At 39.1% G+C, this 24,506-nt stretch overlaps 1 protein-coding gene across 4 annotated transcripts in view; it reads left to right on the top strand.

Annotated features, from left to right (window-relative positions):
* The window catches only part of LOC101852369 (dedicator of cytokinesis protein 7), a 72,363-nt gene extending 53,916 nt beyond the window's left edge, over positions 1–18,447 (top strand). For all 4 annotated transcript variants that reach the window (XM_005089535.3, XM_035969208.1, XM_035969205.1 and 1 more), the window contains 12 exons: positions 486–644; positions 1,475–1,651; positions 4,231–4,347; positions 4,751–4,894; positions 5,919–6,185; positions 6,514–6,603; positions 6,965–7,055; positions 11,056–11,201; positions 12,441–12,584; positions 14,449–14,558; positions 15,453–15,605; positions 16,280–18,447. In XM_005089535.3, coding sequence (XP_005089592.1) covers positions 486–644; positions 1,475–1,651; positions 4,231–4,347; positions 4,751–4,894; positions 5,919–6,185; positions 6,514–6,603; positions 6,965–7,055; positions 11,056–11,201; positions 12,441–12,584; positions 14,449–14,558; positions 15,453–15,605; positions 16,280–16,340 — 1,659 coding nt within the window. In that variant the 3' untranslated portion in view covers positions 16,341–18,447. The remainder of the gene's footprint in view (positions 1–485; positions 645–1,474; positions 1,652–4,230; positions 4,348–4,750; positions 4,895–5,918; positions 6,186–6,513; positions 6,604–6,964; positions 7,056–11,055; positions 11,202–12,440; positions 12,585–14,448; positions 14,559–15,452; positions 15,606–16,279) is intronic.
* Positions 18,448–24,506: the final 6,059 nt, after the last annotated feature.

Raw genomic sequence — 24,506 nt, 5'->3', positions numbered from 1 at the left:
TAGACCACACCAGACCAGGATCCTGGTCTCTCTAGACTCACAGGCTAGACAGACCAGGATCCTGGTCTCTCTAGACTCACAGGCTAGACAGACCAGGATCCTGGTCTCTCTAGCCTCTTCCAATTACAAATGTAAATTTTTGCAGGCATGGATTCATTTTATCAGTTTTAAGTTTGTTGATGTGTTGGACATAGTGCTGAGTGCTACGTAGTCAAATAAGATTGAACAAAGTGTTGCCTCTGTCTGATCCTGGCCCTTTCTGCTAGATGCCTCTATTGGTGCTTAATTAAAAATCTACAGACCTTGATATGGGGGGGGGTGTCTAACATTGAAACTGAACGTTTACTGTTTAGAATTTTGCCAGTTATTGCTGCTTTATGTTACAGAATTTTGCCTGTTATTGCTGCTTTATGTTACAGAATTTTGCCAGTTATTGCTGCTTTATGTTACAAAATTTTGCCTGTTATTGCTGCTTTATGTTACAGAATTTTGCCCGCGTGAAGATGCAGGTGACAATGTCCCTAAGTTCGTTGGTGGGTCAGAACAAGACTTTCAATGAAGAGTTTCTCCGCAAATCCCTCAAGACCATCTTGACATACGCTGAGAATGACCAGGAGCTGGAGAACACGTCTTTCAGAGAGCAGGTAGTGGGACAAGCCCTTTTCCTATAAGTTGTGCTTATTGTCAGTTGGTCTCGGAAACTACTCAATTTCCTGAATTTCACATATTGCTTTCCTTGAATCATCTGGTACCTAAAAATGCTTTGGTTAGAAGTGATGCGGTTGCTGGTCTTGCACTAAATTATATGTGTTAGAGTTCCTTTCCTTTATTTAAATAGTTATTTTACATTTCCCACAAAGTGTTCTCATGACGTGGATGGTTCATAAAAATGTGCTTTGGCAGCATGTTATTGCTACTGCAGTGGATGGTAGGTGAGTGCTCTGGTTTGGTCAACTCTTCCTACTTTCAGATGTTACTGGTATTCTAATAAGTTATTGTTGTCACTAATAAGTTATTGTTGTCTTAAACTATGACCCTGCAAGATTTGTTACTTCAAGTTCTTGAATGTGTCAAATTATACTAAATGTCAATGAATTTGGCTAATTAAGTGCCTCCCGCATGTCTATAAGCCTTATTGCTGGCAAGCTTTGATGTTTTTTCATTAGTTAGGGTATGTCATGCTGATTTTACTAAGGTGGTTTGTTGCCAGTGTCATCTCTGCCTCAAAGGCCTTTGAGGTCGATGTGCTAGGATCAGACATTTACTATGGTTGTGAGCTGCTCTGTTACACTGTTCCAATAAATATGCTGTCCATGACTATGAATTTTCTAAGACAGGCTTTCAAAATTTAAACTTTTTTTTTCTCAGTTTTAAAAAAAATGTGACATTTAGGGTTTGTACATGGAACATCAGACTTGCAATTTGTCGTTCCCCCTTATCTAAAGTGCTGCCCCTACCACCTCCCTCTGTTCAGGTGCGTGACTTGGTGTTCAACCTGCACATGATCCTGTCCGACACGGTGAAGATGAAGGAGTTTGCCGAGGACCCTGAGATGTTGCTGGACCTGATGTACCGTATTGCTAAGGGTTACCAGAACTCTCCGGATTTGAGGCTCACTTGGCTGCAGAACATGGCTCGGGACCACAGCCAGGTCAGAGTACAAGTCAATATTTATGTCAGAATGTTCTGTAGCCAGTTTAGTTGAAGCGTATATTGCTGACAAGTTTCTCGTGAACTATCGTTAAAGTCAAGCTTCTGCTCAAATAAAGAAATTGTGCTTGTTTATCGGCTGAATAAAACAGGCATGGAGGTAGGAATGGGCAAAGAAATTAAAAATTTTAAAGAAAAGTTTCTCCTTGGTCTTCGTTGTCAGTAATACGTATCTTGATCTAACCTCACTGCGAGACTATTTTTCTCATATAAATTTTACACATATGCATTTATATTATATGTATAATACGTTGTTTTACGTACACACTTGTCGATTAATTTTTAAGATGTGATGTCTTTTTCGTTGTAATGGGCATTGAACATCTTTTAGGAAATGGAAATGCGCAGTATAAATGCTATTTATTATTGATCTGAAACTATTAAATTTTGTTTTTCCAGCCTTATAAGTTCAATTTGTTTCAGTTAATTGTATACAAATAAGTTTTAAGGCTGAACTTTTTCTGTAGAGTAATGGGGTTGGAAGTCTTTAAGAAAACAGATGGAGGTAAATTGAACCGAATGGTAAAACTTCAAAATTAAATTGTTTTTTTATTCCTTGAGAGGAATCTCTTTTGTGCCTATGTGTGATTTTCTCAGAAGATGTGTGACACGATGAACATTTGTGTGTGTGCCTGGTGAAAGGGACCACATGTCGCATTTTGAAAAATCCCGTTTTTGGCATTTTCTTGTACAAAATTCATTTCTGAACAATGTGCTTTTTAAATTTTGAAGATATCTTCAGTAGTTTTTGAGATATGGGCGATTTTGTAAGGCAGAGTACGGAAACAAAGTTTTGAGAAAAACGGCTCTAAAGTTTCACCTTTGTTTCTGCAGAAAAAACAAAAACAGAATACCCTTTTTTCATAACAAGTCACCATTCTAGTAAAAAGGTTTTGCTGTTGCTGAAATATAATGTTGTTAAATCATGTTCATAATTATTATTGTTTTGTTTAAAAACTTGATACCCCCCTCCCTCCCCCTTCATCTCCTGCAACACACACAGGCAAAAAAAGTATCTTCACCACAGTAACTAGGGAACTTAACACTATCAATCATCAGGGTCAGAGGAAAACTTTTTGTTCCTTACCCACTTAACAAGATTGCCACATATCCAGATCTTAGAACCCAGACTCTCCAAGGAATAAATGAAATTTTGTTTTGCATACATTTAGAATTAAGAAAACAAAAATGCACTACTACGAGTAAGCTAGATCTAAACTAGATCTAGATTTAGGTTTATCAAGAAAGAACAGCGTAATGATAATTATTACTATTAATTATCATTATAATAAATAATTATTAGTTTGCTAAATCTAAATCTATTTCTATTATCACTGTTGTTTTTGTTGTTGTTAATCTTTACCTGCTTCGCTCGGTTCTGCTTCAAGTGCGGGGTCTGGAACTGGCGATGGCACCACAGATCGAACTCATCTTCTTCTTCTTCTCCCAAATCGACGTCAGAAACGAAATAATCGCATATTACATCTCTAATGTCTTCTTCAGTTGCCATTCTGACATTCCAATGCGTCTAAGAGAATTGAGAAGAGACCCAATTTCCTGCTCACGAATAGCAGTACTAGATCTAGATCTAGTACAAGATCTACTACTAACAGTACCGGTAGTAGTAACAGCTGGCAGCTCCGCCGTGCTGTTGTGCTTCGAGACGACCTGACAACACAGTCGCTTCTCACAAACCAACTTTAAAAAGCAGCTTTACAATAAAAGAACAGCTTCAAAGTGTTTATATTACGTCTTCAAAACAAATTCACCACCACATTGAACAGAAATTTCAAGAAATACGGTTCGCACAGGGCAGAAATAGGCGATACAAGTTTGCTCTCCAAAGAAACAAAAGGGTATGGGTGCGCAAAGTTTCGCTTTGTTTACATGTTCTAGATATTCATGCGCACTACCTGCCATTGGAGAGCAGAGAGAATGACCTAAATTTTAGTATGCAATGTGATTGGGTCGACTTTATGAATGGACAAGAGAAACCATCCGCAGTGTTTACCCTGAAAGCCAGTTTCCTCACGCATTTTTTGGGATTATGCAATATATCTCGGGTTAACAAACACCTTTTAAAATGTATTTTAAAGTCAAAATAACCCAAATCCTTGTAAATATCAATAAATAAATGGCTGAAGAATCCATTTTTAATGGAACTTAGTTTTTGTCCAAAATTCTATTTTTGACTTTGAAGCCTGATATCTCGGTTTGAGAAAATGCGACATGTGGTCCCTTTCACCAGGCACACACACATTTCTTTGTATTGTGTTGCAGAGAGGTATGTCTATAGTGTTTTTGTATTATTTTCTCAAGAGATGAGTGGGAAGATGTATGAAAGTATAAATATTTTTCCATATTGTGTTGCTGAAAGCTATAGTAAGTGTTTTAGTATTATTTTCTGAAAAGACCCGTGAAACATTTCTTTGTATTGTGTTGCAGAGAGCTATAATGTTTCAGTATTGTTCTCTCCAAAGACCTGTGAAAGGATAAATATTTCTTTGTATTGTGTTGCAGAGAAGGAACCATGCGGAGGCAGCTCAGTGCCTGGTGCACGCAGCTGGTCTTGTTGCTGAATATCTCAACATGTTGGAGGACAAACCGTACCTTCCTGTGGGCTGTGTGGCTTTTGAGGTGAGGGTGTGTGCTGTTGCAGTATACACAGCTCACTGCTTGTGAACCTGCGCCCCCCCCTCATACACACACACACACACAAACTCATTCGTACACACATGCATGCCCACACGCAAACTCGTTCGTACACACATGCATGCACACACACACAAACACATACACACAGACTCATTCTCTCTCACTCACACATGCACATATGTACTTCAGTTGTATTCTTTCTCACTGTCTCTCTTCCTCTGTCTCCGATTTATTCTTTATCGACCACCGTACCCCTCTTCCTACATACGTTTTATGTACAATGCCTTGTCAGTCACATTAATACAATCAAACACCCACTGTCTTCTTTTTCATACAAGTTCAAAGTCGTAACATGATTGAAAACTTCCCCCCCCCCTCCCTTCAGAAAATCACCTCCAATGTCTTGGAAGAAAGTGCTGTGTCAGACGATGTGGTCTCACCAGACGAAGAAGGCATCTGCACGGGCATGTACTTCACCGAGAATGGCCTGGTGGGTCTGTTGGAGCAAGCAGCAGGATTTTTCAATATGGTCAGTTTTTCTCTGGTGTTGTGTTTGTTGTTGTGCGGAGGGATGTGTAAGTAGTGAGTTTTGGTGGGGGGTTTTCGTTTTTATATATATACTTACACAGTAAAGCCCTGGTAATGCAAACTTCCTGGGTCGAGAGAATTTCTTTGTTTTCTTAATTTTGAGCAGATTTATTGTGAAGGGGAGTTGCAACGCATAGCAAAAAAGAGGAAAAAAATTTGGGCGGGGGGGATTTGAAATCCCTTCCGGGTAACAGAAATGTAATATTAAATGACTTTGTGTTAAACAGTCTACTGTAGTTTGTATATGCTGTTTTCTTCTCCTTTTTTTGTTTTGGTAAGTGTTTTACGTCGCTCGCAACTGCATAAGATCATATGAGCGTGCGGGACACATCAAACATTTTCAGTTGGTAGGAAATTTTGAAGCCCGGGTGGCGGCCAAAGCCTACTCTTATCGATTTTAGACCTCCTAGGGATCTTAAACGTGCGCAACTTGCACACGGGACCTCTGGGATTTTTCCCTTATATCTGAGAAGGATAGGTGTAGATCTTTCCTACCAGAAGATCAGGTGTGTGGCTGAAAAACAGCAGTAAGAAGGAGCCAAAGAGTAGCAGTAGAAAGGCTGCAGAAAAAGTCAAGAGCCCAGAGGAGGGGGCAAAGGAGGTGAGGGGGTGGGGGCAGAAAATGGAAATGAAAGCAGGTGATAGAACAATGCTAGAGAACAGGAAAGGAGGTGAAAAGAGACAATTTTAAAGAAGAAAAATTTTCCATCGCTACTCAGATTTGAACCTGCAACCTTTGAATGAGAGGTGAACACCTTTACCTCCAGGCCAAGAGAGCCCCCTTGTCTTCTCCGACAACTGCAAATGATTTTTTTTTAAATAAAAAAAACCTTTTCATCTGTCCTTTCTCTACACCAATTCAATTTCTGTTTCCTTTTTTTTTTGTTGCTTCCATACTGAGTATACTTTATAGCAATAATTTAATTATATACCCACCTCAGTAATCTTACGCATGCCAATTGCAGGCCAGCATGTTTGAAGCTGTGAATGAAGTGTACAAACTGATGGTGCCCATCTATGAACAAAACCGCGACTACAAGAAACTGGCCCTGGTACATCAAAAGCTTCACGAAGCCTTCACCAACATCACACGGCAAGAGGGCAAGAGGATCTTTGGCACTTACTTCAGGGTTGGCTTCTACGGGGCTAAATTTGGCGATTTAGACGGCGAGGAGTTTATTTACAAGGAGCAGATGATCACGAAACTGCCAGAGATTTCACACCGTCTTGAGGTTAGTTGTGCTGCTCAGTGCATGTTCTCATTGTTTGAGGTGATAAGCATTTTCCCCAGATTTTCTAAACTTGTAGAATGAGTGAAGTGCTTTTTGATAGATGTCACAAATAGATGTCACAAAATTTGTTTCAACCGTTTATATACAGTTGTAGTGTGTGTTGCAGAAACTGGTGAAAGCACATGGTAATTTCTTCCTGTGTAGGATCAATAAAGTTTATTTTATCTTATCTTATGATTTTGTTAGTATCTCTCCTGTTGTGCTTCTGACATATCATTTCATTTCAAGGGAGAAATAATACGCTTTTTTTGTTGTACTATTTTTGCAGAGCTTCTACGGAGAACGATTCGGCCATGATTTTGTTGAGATCGTTAAGGATTCAAACACAGTGGAAAAAGACAAACTGGATCCTGAGAAGGTTAGAGCTACTTTGTATGTTGTTTGAACATAAGTAAAGTGTCAAGCCCATTGATTAGAAGCCTGTCTTTTGGTTCATAAGAATGTGATATTTTTCAAATGGTAACCTTTTCAAATTATAGTTTTCATTTTCTTTGTTCCGGTTTTTCAAAATATATTGTTGTCACCTCTGATATTTCAAGTGTTGTCAACTTTAATTTTACTCTGTAAAATTTGAAATCAGTTAAGATACATAGCTTGTTTTTTGTTGTTTTTTTTTTTACTAATTCGGAGTACATTCTGTATTTATTTATCTGTTGGAAAGTTGAATCTTTTTTAGAATGATAAAGAAAATTCAAATGCTGTCTTATTTTCTACACCAGGCATATATTCAGATCACCTACGTGGAGCCATACTTTGACATGTACGAGTACAAGGAGAGGATCACGTACTTTGACAAAAACTACAAGCTCAGTGAGTGCTTTATTATTTTCCCCTTCCTTTGTCTTCCTTTTTTATCTTGTCGACTGTTTGTGGGGTGGATTTATTGGATGTGTGAGTAGAGAAGAAATATTCTATCGTTTAGGGTCAACACAGACCTCCCTATTTTGACGCTTTTTACGTAATTATTACGCATCTTTCCCACCTGCGAACTGGCCGGTTTGATGTCCGTAAAATGTTGATTAATTACGCCAAATGACGGAAGTATGATGCTGGCTCAGGCTTGAACGAGGCTTGTCGCTGGGCTGATTTGGAATGATCTGCCCTTCGCTTTGCTGTGCTGTGGGCATGTGCGATGCTGCGAGCATGTGCGATAGGTTCATTTAACTAGCAACATCCGGATCAGGCCTCTTCTTTATTAATGAGTGCGGGAAATTTATCCAAGTCAGAGCATCCAGAAATCTACATGTGCCTGTGCTGCGTGTGCCAAGTTTTCCGAATTACGAGGCTTGTTCAGTGTCAGTGACATTTCGATATCTTGATGGAAACTAAATGGAGGTTATTTTCTGTTGTGTGCAAGGTATTTCTTGTGAAGACAGTGAGTAGATCTAGATCTAGTCATAGTACAAAGATTATAACTTTTTCGATTCGGAGTGAAGAGTTTTCAAGATCGCGGAATCACCTCTGTCATGTTTTTTGTTTGTTTTTGTAAAGTGTTTTACGGCGCTCGCAACTGCATAAGGTCATATGAGCGCGCGGGACACACCTAATATTTTCAGTTGGTAGGAATTGGTAGGAACCAAGAAATTGGTTCGATGACCCAGGAAAAGCTTGTGGATCATTTGAAAAATGGACCCTTCAGCATCAGCACAGGTGGATCGAATGATGTGGAGCGCACTAAGTTGTTCCCAATAGTTGTCAGGACTGTGACGGATTATAATGGAGTACATTCTGAGCTACTATCTCTGCCCACCTGCGATGGCTCTGCGATAGGAAAGAAAATCTATGAACTCATCAAGTGTGAAATTGAAAAGAACGGAATTCCTTAGACTAAGTGTTTGACTCTAGGGTGTGACAATGCAAGTGTAATGACGGGAGAGCACAAGGGAGTGATTTCTTTTTGTAGCGTAAAGCATGCCAATATTTTCCTTGCTGGGTGCCCTCTGCACCTTGTGCATATTGCAGCTGAAAAAAGTGCCAATCAAATTCCAATCTCCGTGTCAGACATGTTTGTTGACTTATATTTCAACAAAAGTTCCCTCAGAGCTAGCAGACTAGCTGAACTACAGTCTCTATATGGTGAAGAACCAACAAAAAAATGTTGAAACATGTGCCCACCCTTTGGCTTAGCCAGGCTTCTACGAAGTTGAAATGCCCTGGAGAGCTTTTTTGCAGAAGGGGTGAAAAAAAACAGAGCTTAGCCCTTATGCTACGGAAAAGTCAAAGAAAATCCTCAAAAGCCTTAGGTCGAGATCTACAAAGCTGTATTGCCTGATCTTGGACACCAACAAATTTTTCACAGAACTTCTCACGGTGAACCAGTCGGATGATCCCAAGGCAGCCTCGATTTCTTAGCAATGCCACAGGCTTGTCCGTTCTCTGATGATCAAATTTGTTAAACCCAGTGCTTTTGCTGGAAACAAGCTTGTTACAGATGTTCAGTACATGTTGGCATACAGTGTGAAAGAAGACGAAGACCCACTGATCGAGGAAAAATATCTGAAGTACATCAAAGACAAGAACGCTTTATGAGACTTTAGAATCAAAGAATTCTTTGTCAATGTCAAGTCTTACTTCAAGACTGTGTGTGACTATCTGCTGAAAAAACTGCCACTGTCTGATCCCTTCCTGAACAAAATGGATATATGCGATCCAGACAAATGTGCCACTGTTTCACATGACTGCATCAGGTCCTTTGTGATCTGTACCCTATCCTGATCCCTGGTGGCTGCTCCCAGGACAAGCTGTTTGAAGAATTCCTGGACTTTCAAATCACCAGAGACAGCATGAAGATTGAGACAGCCGTGAGGACAGATGAGTTCTGGTGTAGAGTCAAGAAGATCAGGGATAACAGCAGTGGAGCGTATCCCTATACTATGCCAATATAGCTACAGTCAAACCTGCCCTGACGGCCACCTCTATATTATAGGGATATGCCAATATAGCTACAGTCAAACCTGCCCTGACGGCCACCTCTATATTATAGGGATATGCCAATATAGCTACAGTCAAACCTGCCCTGACGGCCACCTCTATATTATAGGGATATGCCAATATAGCTACAGTCAAACCTGCCCTGACGGCCACCTCTATATTATAGGGATATGCCAATATAGCTACAGTCAAACCTGCCCTGACGGCCACCTCTATATTATAGGGATATGCCAATATAGCTACTTTCATGCTTGGCTTCCTCACTATTCCTCACAGCAGTGCGCACTGGAAAATCAAGACTGAAATTAGAGGCTCTCTGGGCTCAGATACCCTTGAAGCTATTTTTATGCACAGCAGTGCACACTGTGAAAGACTATGTTCATCTTTCAGGAAAATCAAGACTAAAATTAGAGGCTCTCTGGGCTCAGATACCCTTGAAGCTATTTTTATGCACAGCAGTGCACACTGTGAAAGACTATGTTCATCTTTCAGGAAAATCAAGACTGAAATTAGAGGCTCTCTGGGCTCAGATACCCTTGAAGCTATTTTTATGCACAGCAGTGCACACTGTGAAAGACTATTTTCATCCTTCAGGAAAATCAAGACTGAAATTAGAGGCTCTCTGGGCTGAGTTACCCTTGAAGCTATTCTTATCATCAAGTCTAAACAGAAGCAAGATGAGTACACCAAGGATGAATTGAAGCGCCTCAAGACTTGCTACAGCAAGTCCTTGCAGGGCTAAATCTGCCAAGCACCGCATACATCAGAATTTATGTACATTGGCTTCGTATAAATAGAAGTAAATGTAAATGTTTCAGTGTAAGTGACAAATGGATTAAACTTGAATTGGACAAATGGATTAAACATGAATCGGACAAATACTTGGAACATTATGAAAGGACTTTGACAATTGGACACACAACCAGCTGTATCTTCAAAAGTTCGGCTTATAATGATGAGTTCATTGTTATGCGTATGGCTACACTTTTTTGTTTCAAATTACTCAAAATCATCTTTTTTTGTACACATTTTTGGATCTTGAACTAGGGAGTTATGTCAACAAGGGTTTAGACCCTATTTGTTTTGAAAGAATGAATGCAGAGAGCTTTGAAGATATTTTGATATCCTGAAATGCCCCTAGTGATTGCAGGAACTATGAACATCCGTTCAGTGTTAGTACTTCCTTATGATGACCTCTCAACACCTAAATTCCTGATCAAGGATACATTTACAGGCGTCTGTGATGTAGCAGTTAGGCCTTGCACCATCACACGCAGAAGACGTTAGTTCTATTCGTGTGTAGGGAGGTTGTTTTATCGAGTATCTCCTTGTGTCTTCTGTGATCTGTACCCTATCCTGATCCCTGGTGGCTGCTCCCAGGACAAGCTGTTTGAAGAATTCCTGGACTTTCCTTCACTGCCCAGATGGGTTGCTGTTACAGGCTGGGTCCAAGTAACCTACCTGCTGAATGATCTAAATAGGGTGGATGGGGCCACGAAACACCTACAGTGACAAAGAAATACTTCTGGAGTGCAAAGCATCTCTTTGTATTCTGGACAACTCACTGAACGTCGCTCGAGACCCGTTAGAATTTTGATGGGTCTATGTACAATAATGATTGTGTAGGAAGCGGTTGCATTAGTGCTGTTACTTTTCGTGATGCAGTACTTTTTACCAATGCTACATGGCATTGGACAGAAGGGCGAGAGCCCAGCTGTTGCTGGATCGATAACAACAACAACAACAACCAATGCTAATATCCATTTAACAATAATGATAATTGCATTTCTCTTCAGCAGGCTCTATGAGCTCTACAACTATTGTTTTTGTTCCAATAGATTTCTTTTCCAAATGTTTTATCAATAACAACTCTCCCCAGAACGGTTCATCTATGCGACGCCCTTCACCTTGGACGGCCGTGCCCACGGAGAGCTGCACGAGCAGTACAAACGTAAAACTATCCTGACCACCAACCACTTCTTCCCGTACATCAAGACCAGGGTCAGCGTCATCGAGAGGAAACAGGTCAGTATGTTTGCAGGACTGCAGTTTTCTAATACTTTTCTCTCATCCTGGATCAGTCACAGAGAATGTGCAGGATTGTCAGAACATTTCACAGGAATTTTCATATCGATAGCTGTATTTTTTACACCAAAACGATCAGACCCATGAAAGATATAGATTTTGAAATGTCTTTGAATGTTTTTTAGCATGGATTGACAAAAATAGTACAACAGAAGAGGAATTACGTGGTAGCATGTGAACTTGGCAGCAAATATGAGGGCAGTCTAATCACATCCTGACCGACCTAAGGTTAATCAAAATGTTTGGGTTTTTTTTGTGTCTACTCAGTGCAAGAATCAGCTTGTGTTTGTCTTGGGATGATGATGCATGTGGCTCATTTGGTAGAAATAAATGAGAAAAGGTTGATTGCACTGAGGCAAGAAAGCATGATGTGCACTGTGTAGGGACCTGTTGTGACTCTCCAGATGAGTTGAACCGAGTTGTAGTTTGTACTACACACACACACACACACACACACACACACACACACACACACACACACACACACACACACACACACACACACACACACACACACACACACACACACACACACACACACACACACACACACACACACACACTCCCCGGGACGGTGCCACTGACTGAAGTGTCTTTAGGCCATTCCCAAAGGGGGGACATTTCTCGTTTTAATGCACAGTAGAATTGTAAATGGGCTAATCTAACAATGTCATGCTCATAACTGTGCCTGAACTACAACAGGGAACTGCTGCTTTTTCTTTCCTAATCCTTACTATCGTCATTTTCCTCTACTTCTGTTGTATGTTTGTCACACTCTTGTGACCCGCTATTTCTGGGGTGCCTTGATAGTCGAAGCAGACTTTATGCTGTTGAAGCTAGAGAGATGAGCAGAGTAAGTCTGATTCTCTGTAAGGACTTCTCTGTTGACATCCACCCCTTGGTGCTCATATAACCTTATGCAGTTGGGAGCGCCGTAAAACCTTTACTAAAACAAAAAACAAGTAGTTTGTTCTGGGGTTGTTGGTTTTTTTCATAAGAACTCTTTTTTACAAGCAGATAAGGATCATCAGCTTCACTTCAGGTGTGATGTTCTCATTTCACTTTTGATGTTCAACTCGTACCTTGCTACTTTTTCTGTCCCATAAATTTTTAGGTCTGTTATGAAAATCAGTAATTTATTAAATGTTGATTGGATTGTGTTGTGTTTTCCTGTTACAGATCATTTTATCCCCCGTGGAAGTTGCTATAGAAGATATTCACAAGAAGACGCGGGAACTGGCTCTTGCCATGGCCCAGGAACCACCTGACACCAAGATCTTACAGATGGTGTTGCAGGGTTGCATTGGAACTACAGTCAATCAGGTGATGGAAGTTTGTGAGGAGTCTGAGTTTGTTCCTGTGGCACAATTGATGTTTTTTGGTCTGGGAAATGTACGCACATGTTTCCACCCTCAGTGACTCACAGTGTTGGAAGGTTATACAGTGGAGTCCACTTATAACGAGTCCAGAAATAACGAGAAGTCTGTTATAAAGACACTATTCTAAAACCCCGTTTTTTTCTCCTCTTTACCTTTGTAAATAAAATACTGCTATAGCGCTGTCAGACAAACATGAGAGTTGGTTATAGCGGAATATTGTTGCTGCTGTGCACAGGGCATAGGCCAATTATACATAACGTAAAACCTCGCCAGTTGAGAAATTTGTTTGTGATCTTGCGAAACAAAGAATAGGAGAGCCCATGTGCGTCAATAATGAAGGCCGGAGCAACTGAGTAGGGAGGGTGTGGCATGCGCAGACAAGCAGAACGCATCGTGTGATATGCCAGCGTAAGCCTAGTTTAGATTATCAAGGCCTACCCTGCCTCTCACTTCTCCGATGCGGGGATGGAGAGGTCACAGCAATGTGATGGACGGAGCGAATGTGTGAGTTAGCCCAGAGCCCTTCCTTTCTGATCGCCAACGCCGAGCTGTCAGTCCACATCGCTCGATCTAGCGCTAGAGAAAGAAACCTGATTCGATTTTTGATCAAGTAAGACCTAGAGGTCATGTTGAAACAAAATCACCATCAGGGGAGATATCAAAAGGAAATAAACAGAACACCAAACTCATAGATTAGGCCTACTTTACAGTTTCCCTTTAATTTATTACTGGATCCCTTAAAGCGAGAATCCTGCTATAACGGACATTTTGCTCCGGTCCCCTCCCTCTCGTTATAACAGGATTCCACTGTACACAAACCCACAGCACACAACTAAGAGGTGAAATTATTGTAGTGTTGAAATAAAACGTTTGGGCATCTTTTCTCAGATGTACATATCGGCTGCTCAGTTTAAGATTCCATCTTACATCTTAACGGGAGGAGCTACCCTTGAGGATCATTTTCTATGTTTGTTGCCCGAGATCAAATTTAAGTACACATATAAGTTAGGCATTGTAAAATCTCTTGATACGCTGTTATATTTTGATATAGCTACAGCGGTTGCTATGGAAACGGCCGCCATCTTGAAAATTAACAATGAATTTCAGATCCCTAAGGCTTTCTTATTTGCTGACAAATTTGTCCACATTTGGTGAGAGTATACCTGAACCAGACCCTATCAGAGTAACAGCAAGTTTTTTTCAATAAGCACAGAAAAAATAAAAATATGACAAATTTCTCAAAGTATAAATTTATTTCTCTCTAAATTTAGGTTGTGTAATCGCTTGCCAATGGAAAAGTATTATTTTTTTCGCAAATATCTCTCTGTTATATTGATGGCAGCCTTGCCAACTATGTTTCCTGAAAGTTTCATGTCAAAAGGATGAAAACTAAGGAAGGAGTAGGGGAAAAACTGCACCAAAATTACATTTTGCGAAAACCGACAATAATTGTGAAAATTCACTATATTAATCCATCCTCGTGTTTTTAAAGGCAATTTACCTGGAGAATAAAGTCTTTCTCAATTGTATCCATGCTATTTTTGAGGCAAAAATTTGGTTGATCTTCAAAAATCAGCCAACATAAAATGTGCATAGCCTGACCCAAAATCTTCAGAATCCCCTTAAGCCACTTTTCAAAAATGGTATATGGTAGAGTCTTACACTAAGCGGTTGATATGTCTTACTTACTTTTGAGTATTATTTCTACACTCTCTCTCTGCTGTCTATGTTCTGCTTTTTTGCCCCCCTTAAATGTCCTTTAATATGTTGTTGTTTGATTTTACTAAAACAAAGATGTGTGTTTCTAGGGTCCTCTGGAGGTAGCGTTGGTCTTTCTTAGTGATATTGTGGACGGCAAACAGGCTGCTACCAAACCCCACAACAAGCTCAGGCTATGCTTCAAAGATTTTATCAAAAAGTGAGTCGTCTATCTTTTTTGTGGAATGGTGTTTAATTTGAAAGATTATTTCCGTTTCATTCATGTTGAGAGAGTGAGAATGACATAGAGAGAATGTGTGTATGCAGGTGTGTGTGTGTTTTTCAGTGTGCTGGTGATTTTATGTATTTTCGCATGTACTGTCAATTTCAGATTTGAGAAAAATGGCAGCCGTTGTATAATTCGTTCTTAAAATCAGTGAAAGAAAAGTTTTTATTGTTAGCTTACCTTTTAGGTCTAGCTGTAACATACTTTCCCTCTGCATGTAATACAATCACAATGTAGTACGAGTATTGGAAAGACACTGCTGTGTTGTGTGACCATATGTGAGGCAGCGTGGTGGAATCAGGCTCTCGTCAATTTTTGGGCATGAAGCGTTATTAGTATCATCTTAAAGCTTGTTTACTTGTCTTTATTTGGATGAAAAAAGTATCCATTTATCTTGAATACAAGTTGAGATATTCACGAAAGAAGGAGATGGGGGTCACTTGTTTTCAGAGGTAAAATGAGTGAGAAAATGGCCGCTAAATGTTTGTTATTTCCATAAGAGTCCGTGGTAACTGAAAATTTACATTTTCTGTGTCTTTAATCAACGTTTTTCAGAAAATCCACCCAGAAATGAGTTCTTTAATGGGCATGAAAGGTGTTGAGCCAAAAAACTAAAATTTAATAAAAATTCATAAACCTGCGGAAAAATGCAAGTTTTTTCATTTTCATTATTTTGACGAGAGCCTGATTCCACCATGCTGCCTCACATATTTGTTTCCAAGTGTTCTTATTTTGTCATTTTGCTTGTAAGATGAAGTAAGAGTGTCTGGTTTCTTTAGTGATGTTAAAAATGTATGCTGACACTCACATTGTACGTTGTGGCCTCAGGTGTGGTGATGCCCTGCAGAGGAACAAAAGCTTGATCACGTCGGAGCAGCGAGAGTACCAGCGAGAGTTGGAGCGCAACTACAACAACTTCCGGGAAAAGATCAGCCCCATGATCTCCACCGCCACTCTCCGCAAGTCAAAACATCACAAGAGGTAAGGACACAATGGTGCCTCAGGTTTTTTTTTCGACCACAGATGTTGTAACAAGTGGTTAATGCCATGAGAAATTCCATTTCAAAAGTAATATTTGTATGTATAAGCTATGTCATGGTTTATGAATAAAAAAACAAAACAAATAGTTGAAACTTCCTTGGGTAATGATTACATTTTGGGATGGGTGGAGTTGATGCTATCTCTAAGTCAGCTCCTAAACTTTGTGATGTGAGGCTGTACATTGGTTTGCTATCTCTTAGTAGCTCATAAACTTTGTGATGTGAGGCTGTACATTGGTTTGCTATCTCTAAGTAGCTCATAAACTTTGTGATGTGAGGCTGTACATTGGTTTGCTATCTCTAAGTAGCTCATAAACTTTGTGATGTGAGGCTGTACATTGGTTTGCTATCTCTAAGTAGCTCATAAACTTTGTGATGTGAGGCTGTACATTGGTTTGCTACTGTTGCCTTTGACGTGGATGGTTGTTGTTTTATAACAATCTTTTTCTTTTTCAAAAGCTCTACTCAGTATTTACTGATGTTTATATAATTAACTCAAGCTTTCATTTTCTACGTGTTGCTGAAATCTTAATGTATCTGCAAATTATAAACAAATGTGCCCAATCCCCTCCTAATCATAGCTAATGTCTTTTCTCTCCTCTCATTCCCCCACAGCAAAGAGGGCAAGGAATCTCGCAGCAAGCGCCATGCAGATCAAAATGTGTCTGTGTGCTGACAACATCCCCAGCCCTCCTGAGCCAGAGTGTGAGTTCTCTCCAGTCCCAGTCAGCTGTGAGAGGCAAGAGTTGAAGGTCGTGGGAATCTTGAGTGGATTTCTAGTCAAAAGCTGTGTTCTCAGACTTTATTGTACATGTATTTGATGAGCGTGCAATAATTCAGCTGCATGATGCTACACATGTTCTCGAGGCCACGTTGGCCCGATGTTGATGACCTTGTCACTGGAAGAGGAGAGGAAAGCCCGGCAAGCCTGTGGAGAAGTGATTGGAGCAGTCATCGTGCGGCCGGAAGGTCGACTCTCCATACAGCCCAACTCACCTTATGGAGATCTGTACTTACTGAAGGGTATTTTGTAAAGCTATGTTTGAATGCTATCATTGGAACAATCACTGCAGCGAAGACGATCAACTACATCCTGTATTTAGACTCTTACGATACAAGTCTGTCAGCGAAGACGATCAACTACATCCTGTATTGAGACTCTTACGATGCGAGTCTGTCAGGAAATACCCATGCTGGTTTCCCCAGCCACAGAAACTATTACAGAAACAAGGCCTGGCTGAGAGGCTCTGGAGCTGTGACCCAGGATTACTTAAAACCCCTTTCATGTATCGGGTAGATCAGTAGCTGAGTCTTTATCTTGAACAAAATCCAACATCCATCTATTGGGAGTTTTTGTCGCAGCAGTCAAGGCTGTTGTAAAATATTCTCAAAATTATAATGGTAAATGTCCTCCATGTTCAGTGTAATTTCAGATTCATTAGGGTTGGAGTTCAATACTTTCAAAGTAATTATCATTGGAACGGGAAATATGAAGCTAGAACAAGATAGCACTAAGCGTGTGACTTACCTGATGAGGATTTTTCCTCATTAAAAGTTTCCTTCTGACATTTCACTGTCAAAGTTTCTTGTTGATATAAAAAACTTGTGGGTTCTTGTGGATTTTCAGTTTTTGAAACGTCCTTGCCCCAAATATCCAGCTTTGGTAAGCTGTAATGTCAGTAAGAGACTTGAATACACATTATGGGCCCCTTAGGTTTGATCCTTTTTCTGAAGAGGTTTATTTTGTTAAGGTTCTTGGATCTGTTTTGTCAAAGTTATTAGAGTTGGATTTTAATAGAAAGGTCTTTCTCTTAAACTTCTGGTTTAAATTTAGTTAATGATCACTTTTTTGTTTCCCTAAAGAAATGTGGTTTGCACTAGTGTATATATATATATGTATTCATTTCCTGCATTCAAAATTACACAAGTACTAAGTGAAGTACAATCAGTCAGTCCGATTCATTATACTACAGTGCAGCACCCTGGTTTGAGCAAGGGTTACCATGTCTTGCTCAAGGACTCGCCCCAGTGACCACACATTTAAAGTTCGTCTCACTGACATTGCTTCTCATTTTTTGAGCCTGCGGTCACGAGCCACATCACCGTAAAGGATGTGAAAATTTAATTTGGTCACTCTCTTTTGAGGTTTTTTTATTACTCATGTACAAAGGATGGATGTAGCGACCACATGTAGGAATACTTTACAGTAGTGTCTGCTTATACGAGTACTACTTAGTGTGAACTTGTTGAGAGCATACGGTTCACTTTTCCTTCAGTTCTGTGCAAGCCTTTTGAGAAAAAAAGAGAAAGAAGGGAAAATAAAATTGTACTTTATTTGAGTAAATTTCATGGATTTGGTTTGGTTTAACACTGACCATAAAGACACTAAACGTCGTGACCTGCTCTACCTGTACTGTTGAGAGATGTCTGGTTTTGAAATCTGCTGTGACCTGCTCTACCTGTACTGTTGAGAGATGTCTGGTTTTGAAATCTGCTGTGACCTGCTCTACCTGTACTGTTGAGAGATGTCTGGTTTTGAAATCTGCTGTGACCTGCTCTACCTGTACTGTTGAGAGATGTCTGGTTTTGGTATCTGCTGCTTGGTGTTGACATCACAGGTATCGATGCCACCCACCTCCCCCTACTCTAGGTTCTCTGGTACTTGGTGGTCTGATAATGAATGCTCCAGCATTTAAAAAAAAAAAAAAAAGACATTCATTCTAATAGAACTTCTGAATATTTTAGTATCAATGAATAGGTGCCTTTGGATGGAAGACAACTCCTCTTATAACAAAATGCAGTGATAGATTCACCTGAGTAGTTTATAAAATTAACAAAAGTGAAAGTTCCCTCTCCTGTATTTTTCTAGACCTCCATCTCTTTAAACATAGCATTGGGCTGAAGGGCACACATTCAATGGCTACTGGATTAACGACAGCATACTGTGGCACAGCTACTACCAAATTGTTTCTGTGTGAAACCCAATCTCAGTACGTTCCCATTTTGTGGAAATCAAGAATAGAGAGGGACAAACTAAGGACCAAAGATACTTTGTCTCAGCTCGGTATAAGCAGACTCCATTGTAGTACTGTTTGCACAAGTGCATGGCATTTCGTTTTTTTACTTCTCACATGGGTCGAAAGAGGGGAAGGAATGAATGTGCGTGTGTGTTTGTGTATGTATGTGTGTTAGTTAGTTTCTGTGTGTGTGTGTGTGCGTATGTGTGTGTGTGTGTGTTCACATGTGTGCGTGTAAACATGGGTGTGTGCGTGTGTGCTTGCTTGCTTGTATTTCTTATATTAAAAACATGGTGTGTGTGTGTGTGTGAATGACTAAAAGTTGTCAGGTAGGGATGTGTGTGTGTTGGTATGAAAGGATTTTGGTTAAGGCTAATGGAAGCGAGCTCACAACTGCCATAATCTTAGAATCAACATGTATAATATAGAAATCCATAATAAAACTCATACAGAAAAACATCATCCACTCAAAATCATGTTAATCCTTAACTATTGATACAATTGTACTTAATTATGATCACCAGAGAAATTTTTGAAAAAGACAGCTCAAGACGACTTTATACTACTTTACTATCATAAATTGAATTGGATCCAACACGTGTAACCACTTTTGTTTGTTTGATGAGATTAAGGAGAAATGGGTATAAAGGGAAGACATGATGTGCAAGTTTGCTGAAACTTGTTTTTATTAAAGAAAATGTGTGGAAACACAGGGGTGCCTCCGCAAGTGACTCCACGCTTGCATATTGATCTTGCCTTTTTTTTTCTTTTTTAACTTTTATTTTTAATTTGTTTTGAATGGCAGTGTTCACATGACGGGCATAAAGATTCCATCTGCAGTGACATTGTGTATGGAATCTTTTGCCTCTGGCCCCTTGAAGAGAAGCCCAGAGAGTGGGGTTGTGCAAGGATGGTTCCTGCCAGTTTGTTGATTACCCCAGTGTCTTAGTTTCTTTTGCCTACAAGATCAGATCTGGACCTTTTGCTTGCCTGTTTGCTCACCTGGGCGTTTGCGACTCGGATGTCTATTATCTTGTTTAATTAACCATGAGTGAAGCAAGGATGGATCATATGCAATGGAAGTAATACTATTTTAAACTTTAATAAAGTGGTGTTAAATTTTGGCATTGTGACAGCTCGTTTAATCAAAACTGATTACACAATTTTGAATCTGTACGGCAATCTGTCCTTAACTGTTATTACCATGTTGCCAACTGTATCAATTTTTTAAATGTCTTTACCAATATTTTAAGATTGTCTCTTGTTTTCAACTTTACCATAAGTTTATCAGCTACCACAATTTCCGCGTGCCAATATGTAAAGATGAAGCAAGGTGTATTTCCTGCCTGTGGTTTAACTCTTAGATCTGTTGGAGCTTTGACAATTACCTGTCCCCGTCGTTTTATGCAAGAAAAACTTTGAAATTATGTAAACTGAGCCCAAAAATGTGAAATTGTGTGATTCTGTTAATTTTAACAAAGAATTATGAAGGAAAATAATCAGAAATTATGCAAAAAATGATCAAATTTCGCTAAATTATGCGGGGTGCATAAAACCACGGGGACAGAATTACTTACTGTGCTTGTTGTTGTACTAGTAATGTTACGGTCCTATAGCTCTGATTGCAGCCAAGAGCACTACGGGCCTTCAGGTAGATCGCTGGTGATGGTGGTGGCACTGCCAAGTGTTCTTTTTTTCTTGCCGCTTCAGTTACCTCAGCTATTGCATTAGTTTTGTTTTTGAGATTATGAAGATTTACACCATGAGATGGAGGGAGTTTTGAGTTTGTTTTCCCATTTGTTCTTCTTACTGCTATAGCTCCTCAGAGTACAGATGTCCATAATTTTCTCTCCCCTCCCCCCCCCCCCCCCCCACCCCCTCCTTGTTGAAAGTGTTCACAACAAGATGGTCTTAATGAGGAGGACAAGTCATCCTATAGCAAAAAGTGTCCGTTGCATTAAAGTGGGTTGTTGAAAAACAAAAACAAAATAGGGTTATGTTATTACACACTGGAATGGATAGTAGGTCTTTTTAAATACATGATGTATTTTTCAGCACCAAATGCTGTATTAGAGAGATAGGCTTTTAGAAGCGACTCTAGCGGGACTTTAATGATTTCATCGTAATAAAGCAATGCTATTGTTAACTTTCAGATCTGCTTATCAAGTCTATCTGGTCGTAAGTGATGTAAATGGGTGCAAACTTTGGGCTAAAGTAGATGGAAATATATTATTTGTTTTTCCTTTTTTTTTTTTGGTTTTGTTTTGTTTGTTGTTTGTTTGACTTCTAGTCTAGTATTTGTCTGCAGGTAGGATACTGGTCAGCTGAGGCATTATATGATGTGTAGTAATAATACTGTTCTAGATCATTATATTTATAACTTTGAAGGTTACTTTTTCCAAGTTGGGTGGGGACAACAGAATGGAAAGGGAGGTCAGTGTAAATATTTAGATTGTTATTGACTCAGAAAACCTTGATTTTTAAAAATTGTCTCCCACAGTTCAAGGTGCTGACTGGAAGTTGAGAAAAAGTATTTGACCTGTCTGTCAGGCTGGTTGTTGATGTTGATGTTACATGCAAAATGCCAATAGATCTGCTCTGTGTTATATATTATTCTATCCGGCTTCCCTGCTTCAGTCTGTAATTAAATGTCGTCAGTAGTAGTGTAGTAGTACAACAAGCATGTGAACTATTTTTCCTAACGGTGCTGCTCTCTGTAAAGTGTGCGAGTGAACTACGCCCCAATTATTGCACCAGCAATGATGACTGAGCAGGTGGGGAATGTTGTGTGAGTGAGTTTTCATGTGTTATATTTATATATATATATTAAAAAACTTGTCTCGCTATGCTATGCTGTATATGTTTCCAACTTTTGTAAAGTTATGAAAGGGGAATGAACCTTGTTCTCTCTATCTTGTCCTAGTAGAGAAATCATGTATATATTATTTACACTGAGATTAATGTCTCATCATTGGGGTTGCATAATATTATAGAAAGGACAAGCTGTCCGGTACATTGGGCTCGGACACACTGGACCTACTCTCACTGGGCTCGGACACACTGGACCTACTCTCACTGTATTCTATAGTCGGGGTTTCTTGAAAGGGAAAATTTCCTCCTGGTAAAAAAGAATGCAGAAACCCCAACATGTTCTTTTTCCCTCCATGAAAAGTTTTTGATTTGTGGCAATAGTGTTTCCACCTGGCACCATGGAGAAAGACATAAGGACTTTTCTGGAAAGGAAAAGTGTCAAAGCTCTATTTGTTGGGCTGTAAAAAAAGGCATGCTGAACTTAAAAGCAATATGTTGATATTGCACTCAACTTGAAATAACAGTAGGCCTACTACATAGATAGCAATAACATATAACACATAGTTGAGAGAAAAAAGAGCCAGAAATGGCCCATCTCTATCACCAAAGAAGAAAGTTTTCTATGAATATCATATTTGACTTAAAGTCTTAACAGTGAATTCCAAATTATGGTTTTTATTGTATGCCCTAATAAGGCATGAGGATAGTCTTTGATGCATTTGAATGGTTTGTGCTTTTAAAAAAAGTGATTATTTGAGTTTGATCACCAGACGTGTGTTGATGTATACCTACCTTTGACCTCTGATGTCACAATTACTCTAACCTGATCCTTCCCCTCAATCTGTGACTTAAAGCCACTGTCATTTTACTAATGTATACTTACACCTAGAGTCTCACATTCAACATGCCTGCCTCTGTATCAAGTCATCAATCAGTAGCAGGTCTCACAATGTCTCGAGGTGACAGTTAGTTTGAAAAATACTTTAGTCCAACAGCAATTTTCAAAACGGTAGTTTGTCTCACAGTTTCATTTTTTTCTAGAATAAGTCGGCTCCATCATTTGTCAGTTATTACAGAAATGATGAACTAGGTAACAAGGTAATAAATGAGACGGTTGTTTCTACATTTCTGTAAAAAAAAAATTGAGTATTTTTTGAGTCGGAGAAAAAAATAAATTGATCATTGCTCTTTCTCTTAATAAGAAGGGACGTCATGTCTCTCTGTTTCTATTGATGTATTATCAACTTTCATAGTAATTTTTTTATTTTTATAATATTCAGTAATCCTTATTGTTAGAAATGATAGGAGAGTTGTTTCTACTTAGAACATACTCCATTGTATAGATCTGCTGTTTTTTAAAATGAAGGATAATTATAATAATGTAATTCGCTTCCAATACACCAGGGTGATGCTTCAAAAAACCCATACCAGAGGCCCTATTTTTCAATAAGTACCAGAGGCCCCCTATTTTTCAATAAGTTGGAACAAACAGATTTGAATCAATGCCTTTCACCATAAGTCCTGTCAGTGCAAGGTTTTGTAATGAGCTTGTGAATTTTGTATTATTGTTTCTCTTTTGATCAGTAAAAAGACTAGAATGAGAAAAATGAGTTTTAAAAAACTCCAAGACTGTGAAACTTAAGTTTTGTTCTGATTCATTTTTGTAATGAAATGTGGTTTCAGATGAAAGACAAAAATTTACGACCCTCTTCATGAGTTCTGTGTTGCATATGGGGTGTCTCTGTCTTTCAGCTGCAGACAAATTGCATGGTTGGTTTTCTTCCAAGAGCTGCCAAGATTTCTCCCAGGCTTTGGTGATTTGATTGGAATCATTAATTTCTGGAACTTCTTTTCAGTTGCCTTTCTAAATGGACAAATTCAGTATTCTGCTATTCTTTTGTGTATATTTTTTAAACCTTGCCTCAAGGGTTGAGTGGTTCCTAATGGTTTGGAGTTATTTATCTATGGCTTAAGAATTTGGGATTTTATCACGGAAATAAAGGGTTCTGTCTTTTTGTCGGTGTATTTAAGAGGGGATAGGATATGGAATGTGTACATTTGGTAGGGAAACTTTTTTTTCTGTCTTTCATTTAGAAAAACCATGAGACTAAGATCTTGCCCTGTACAGTATCACACTCATTTATGTCAGACATTTTGTATGCATCACGTCTATGCATGTAACGCTCCTTTACAACAAGAGTAATAAATTATTATTGCTTTGGTTCATGTTATTTTGTATTTCTTACTCCATTTTTTTGACGTCCCATGACATTTGTTTGACTTTGTTTCAAATTCAAATGGTCACATTTGAAGTTTTGCAATGTAGTTAATAAATTTTTTAAGAAAAAGAAGAGTGTTGGCCTTTAAATTTTTAGTAGAAAAAAATATTTGCCTTTCAAATGTAACAAGAATTACAGTTTAGTTTAGCAAACTTTTATGTGGTTTTGAATTGTTTTGTTGTTTTTTTAAAGCTGGAATATATTTTTTCGTTAGTTAAGCAGGAAATGAATACTTTAAATGAATTCAGCTTTTAGAAATGTGTTATTTTTTTAGGACTGACTGTTACGTGCTGATGCCAGCACAGAATCTGCTCACCGTTAAGAAAAGAAACCAAACTTTTTGTTATTGTATGAGGGGAATTCAAGAAGTCTTTTGTCTAAATATAAAGGAATAAAGATAGAGCTTTGCCGGGTTGTGTACACTTTATCACTTATCAGGTCCTTAGTCTAAACTCCATTAGGCTTGAACGAGAGAACTGAGGAGTTTTGAACCCTCATCCCTGTACCAGGGACGCTCTGCTAGCTCAGTAAGTAGTGTCATGAATCATACTAAACTTTAATTATCTTCAGACTAAGGACACAACACACAAGACTGAGACAACATATGTACAAATGGTTTTCAACTAGTACAATCACCAAAATGCCAGTGTGGAGAGGGGGACCAAACTGTTGAACACATCCTTCAGCACTGCAAGACACACAGGGCCCTGAGACTGGAAACGTGGGTAACCCCAC

This window comes from Aplysia californica, unplaced genomic scaffold (assembly GCF_000002075.1).
Source record: "Aplysia californica isolate F4 #8 unplaced genomic scaffold, AplCal3.0 scaffold00006, whole genome shotgun sequence".
Classification (NCBI taxonomy): domain Eukaryota; kingdom Metazoa; phylum Mollusca; class Gastropoda; order Aplysiida; family Aplysiidae; genus Aplysia; species Aplysia californica.
This window is presented reverse-complemented; position numbering and strand designations above follow the sequence as displayed.